Here is a 4,849-nt window from a genome sequence, read left to right on the forward strand (position 1 = left end):
TGGCAGTGACACGGGCCAGGGCACCAGGACCCCACTCAGCTGATCAGCGTGTTAAGACAATGGCCTCAGCTGCTGAGGAATGGGGATGGTCCAGGACGCAGCTTCACTCCGGGGGGCCTCCGGGCTGTGACTCCAGCTTCTCCCACCCCCATCTCTCTGGAGCTGCAGCCCCAGGGCTGTGATGCTCCCAGACTGTGTGCGGACGGGCCCCAGGCCCCTCCGTAACCATGAGGGAGGGTTTCATGACTTGCTCACTGCACCCGGCCCCGCTGCTGCACCCACAGGCCCTGCCCTTGCACTGGGGCTATAGTGCAGGGGGGCCTCGGCCGTGAAGTGCTATATAGGACCAAGGGCTTCCTGTAGGGCCCAGGCCCTGCATGAGTCCCACAGAGCGACAAGCCCTAGGCCCCAGCCCCCTCAGTCCCTCCTCCTCCCCCCTTTGGGGGCATGGGGCAGCCCAGAGGACACCTTGGCCATGGGGTGGGCAGCCACCGGAACAGCGACAACCTGAGAGGGGCCAGCAGTGGGTGGCTCAGTCGCTGGAAGCTCTGCCCCAGATGCGTGGCCTTGGCCCTATGTCTTGCCCCACGGTCCCATCCAGCCTCCCCCCCTCCCCCATAAAGTAGCTCACCCAGGGCCACCTCTAGCCGCTATCTCCCAGGGCATATCCTGGGCCAGGGGCTCATCCAGCGGAGGGGGGGGTGGGGGGCTGGCTGGAGTCCTGGGATTGGGCCGGGCGGAGATGAAGTAGACACACAGCCTATGGTGTCCCAGATGGGAGCCAGCGCCCCCTAGAGGGGAAAGGGCCCCTGTCGTGTTCTCCGGCCCATCTGTCTTGCACCTCGAGCTGGTGCTGCAGGGCCCCCTGGGGCAGGTATTCCCGCTCCCCCCCCCGGGAGGGCAGTCTCGCCCCCCTGAGGGGCTGACACCCACCCCCACGACAAGCTCTCATCCTCAGGCACAATGCCCCAACCACCTGCATGCTGGGTGCTGTAGTTCTTAGTGGAGAAATGACCGAACCAAATGCATTCTGGGAGTTGAAGTTCTTGCAGAGGAGCAAAGGCTGGGCGAGTGGCAAGTTGTAGTTCTCACCACAGAACAATGCCCGAGCAAGGTGCATGCTGGGAGTTGCAGTTCTCACCACATAACAATACCCCAGCAAGGTGCATGCTGGGAGTTGTAGTTCTCAGTGAAGCTAGGGGCTACAGCTGTTAACAGTCTTAGCTCCAGCACCACAGGACACCAGGCCAAGTGCTAGGAAGGGCCCGGGGCCCCCCCACCTAAATAATATGCAACACGCGACGGTGCTGCTGTCACAGGCATGGCATCACCCCCACAGCGCAGGCCTGCACCATGATGTCACCCACCTGTCACCCACCTTGGCAGGGGGACGGCCAGGTGCAGCGTCCCCACCCTTGTCACACAACTATGGGGTGATGTCACCCATCAGCAGGGTGATGCCGTGACGATATCAGTGCACCCATCACAGCACAGGCCGGGTCCTCGCCCCGATCATCCTGGGAGACAGCCCCCCTCCTCCCCAAGCACAGGCCCACCCAGCACAGGCCAGACAGACACCGGCGCAGGGGACAGAGTACGGCAGAGATACAGAATCACTTTTATTATTAAACAAGGTCCCCACCCCCCAGCTATTTCAATGAGCTCGTTAATATTCATTGTTCTGCGGATGGCTGGCCCGCCCACAACCCGCTCTCTCCAAGGCGAAGCAGACAGGGTGCGCGGGCGGGATCTGCCCCACCCGACCCCCTGGGGGCGGTGGGTTCCAAACACGCCCGGGGCTAGTGGAAGGGGCACCTTAGTGGCTCCCGGCCTAATCTGCGTGGGGCAGAGGGGCAGCAAATGAGTGACAGGGCCTTCTCCCCTCCCTCGCGGGCAGCAGTGGGGATGGCGGCCCGGGCCCCTCCAGCTCCACAATCCTGCAGCCCCAAGGGTGAGTGGAGATTGCCGGGGCTCCCCTCTCTGAGGTCTGGGGGGCAGGTTGGGAGGGATAACAGGCCCCGCTCTGGGGGGAGGCAAAGATGAGGCCAGGCTGGCTGGGGCCCTGGTCAGATTCATGTGAATCTACAAATCAACTAGAATAAAGGAAGCGGGGGGGGGGCCCCGGCCCCCATTTCTGTCTCAGGACCCCAGATCCCATCACTGCCACCAACCCCCAGCCTGCAGAAACCACTGCGAACATCACCCAACTCACGGATCCCACTACACCCACCATCCTCTCTCCTACTACTGCAACCACCAATCCTCATCTGTGGATCCCACCGCAACCACCATTCTGGCTCCCTCATATCCTCCCACAGATCCCCATCCAACCCACAAATCCCACTGCAAACACCAACCCGCAGCCTGTGGAACCCACTGCCGCCACTGTCCAACCCACAGATCACACCACTGCCACCATCCATCTCACTCCCACCTTCCCCACCCCCCGGCCCCACAGCAAGGTAGGGGGCTACAGCTCCCCTCGGGCATGCAGCATGTAGTGCTCATGCAGATCCGCCACCAAGCCAAACTCGCCCGGGCACTCGGTACAGTGGTAAGGTCCGTCCGCTCCCTCGGCGTCCCGGGCGCCATTGGCCTCGCGGGGCGGGGCAGGGGGCCCCTTGTTGCGGGGCGGGGCCGGGGGGCTGCGGCGCCAGCCATGTTCACAGCGGTGAGCCTCCAGGGAGGCAGGCGAGGCGAAGCCCAGGCCACATTCAGCGCAGATGTAGTGGAAGGCTCCGGCTCGGGGCGAGGGGGGCACAGGCCTGGTGTCGCGGCCCTCTGGGTCCCCGGCAGAGGGTGGAGCCGGCCGGGGCGGGGGCGGCTTGGAGGAGGAGGTGTGCGGCCGCTTCCGGCCCACATGGTAGCTGCGATGGACCTTCAAGGCCCGTGAGGTGCCAAAGCCGCGCCCACACTCGGGGCATTCATGCCATTCGGGGCTGGGGGCCTGCGGGGAGCCCAAGCGACCCTGGCCGGCATCCCCCTCCTCTGCCGCCACCTCCTGCTGGGGCTCCGATACTGCCGACCTCAGCTCCTTGCTCCTGGGACCTAGAGAGAGATGGGGTGTGGGGGGTGTCAGCAAACTGTCCCTGATCCACAGGGGCCACAGGCAGCCCCAGAACACACACACCCCAGCACCCCCCAACCACACAGAAGGGGCTGACCTGCATGGCCTATCCAGCCCTGAGCCTGCCAGCTGGGCTGCCGGACAGGGGTCTGAATCTCTGTCGGAGGAGAACCCAGGAGTCCTGGCTCCCATCTCCACTTGCTCCAACCACCAGACCCCATTCCCCTCCCAGAGCTGCACAGAGAACCCAGGAGTCCTGACTCCCAGCTCCACAGCGTGAGATGACCAGCCCTAGGCAGAGCCGCCCACCTACCTGGGTACCCGTTGGCAGAGGGCGTGGATGGCCGGCTCTCTCCAGATGACACTGAGGTTGCTTCCGATTCATCCTCTTCCTCCTGCACCGTGGAGACGCCTGCAACATCCACTGCAGGTGAGGGGCTGCCTTTTCCCATTCACCCAAGCCACTGGGGGTGCCCCTCAACTCCAACCCACAGCCCCAGGCTCCCCACAGCTCTGCTGGTGCCCCTCAGTCCCTGAGCTACAGGAGTTTTCCCCAGTGCCCCTTGTTCTGGGAAGCACGAAAGTATGCACAGGTAGGATGCAGCTAATCCCTCTTCTCCCCACAGCCTCAGGGAGCACAAACGGTTAACGGCGCCAGAGAGCTACACACACCAAGCAAACCCTGGGCTCCACCCCTTCCAGCATAGGGACCAATCAAAAGAGAGCCAGGGAAAGGGGTGGAGAGAAACCTCTATTCACCTAGTGCTGAGATGAAGCCCTTCTGGGGTGGGACACGGTGGGTGTTTAACCACCACACAGCACAGTAATTTAGGACCGAAAACAAAGGACTGAAGACACACACACACACACGGCATCGCCCTGGGTTTAACGGCAGATTTCCCAGCCCAGTCATGACCAGGCCTGACCCTATTTAGCATGAAATCTAGTCCAATCACAGCACACTGGGCCCCTCTCCTGTGTGCCACCACCGCCCAGCAGCTCAGGACCATGGGAAGGGGGAATTTCAATCCCATCATGCTTTGGGACTGGCATTATATTGACCAGGGGACGGGGAATTCCAAGCCCATAATGCACTAGGCCTAGTATTTTACAGACTAGAGCAAGGAGAAATGCACTGGCCTGATGTTATAAAGACCAAGGGGAGGGAGAGGGGAAGGGGGAATCCCAGCCCCCCCCCAATGCCCCTCCCCACCAGCCACTGCCTTGCCCTGCCCTGCCCTCACCGGTCGAGGTCCCATCCTCCTCCTCGAAGATCACGTCCTCGCTCCCCCCCACGTCCGTGTGCTTGTGTGTTTCAGACATCATCCCTCGGCGATCAGCCTGGCTGGGGCGAGAGCCTCGCTCATGGGGTCCCTGCTCTGTCACACGGGAGCTGACCCCCCAATGTGCCACAATCCCACAATGCACCAGGACTATACAGATTAGGAGAAATGTGAGGCTCCAAACCTACCTTGCCCTGGAGCTATATGGACCAAGGGGTGAGGGGCACTCCTACAATGGGCTGGGGCTATATGGACCAAGGGGAGGGGGTTCCATCCCAAAATGCACCAGGCTGGGGCTATATGGAGCAGGGGGAGGAAGGTACCATCCCACAATGCACCAGGCTGGGGCTATATGGACCAAGGGGAGGAGGGTCCCATCCCACAACGCACCGGGCTGAGGCTATATGGACCAGGGGGAGGAGGGTCGCATCCCACAATGCACCGGGCTGGGGCTATATGGACCAGGGGGAGGAGGGTCCCATCCCACAATGCACCGGGC

The 4,849-nt window shown here is 62.6% G+C and overlaps 1 protein-coding gene across 1 annotated transcript in view; it reads right to left on the reverse strand.

Moving 5' to 3' along the window:
- Positions 1–1,620: 1,620 nt before the first annotated feature.
- ZNF428 (zinc finger protein 428) overlaps positions 1,621–4,849 on the reverse strand; it is a 3,463-nt gene continuing 234 nt past the window's right edge. Inside the window, exons 2-4 of the mRNA XM_024210808.2 lie at positions 4,312–4,412; positions 3,381–3,479; positions 1,621–3,048 (exon numbers count right to left, since the gene is read on the reverse strand). Coding sequence (XP_024066576.1) covers positions 2,471–3,048; positions 3,381–3,479; positions 4,312–4,393 — 759 coding nt within the window. The 5' untranslated portion in view covers positions 4,394–4,412 and the 3' untranslated portion in view covers positions 1,621–2,470. The remainder of the gene's footprint in view (positions 3,049–3,380; positions 3,480–4,311; positions 4,413–4,849) is intronic.

The sequence above is a fragment of the Terrapene carolina genome, unplaced genomic scaffold (assembly GCF_002925995.2).
Source record: "Terrapene carolina triunguis isolate 2854851 unplaced genomic scaffold, T_m_triunguis-2.0 Scaffold718, whole genome shotgun sequence".
Lineage (NCBI taxonomy): Eukaryota > Metazoa > Chordata > Testudines > Emydidae > Terrapene > Terrapene triunguis.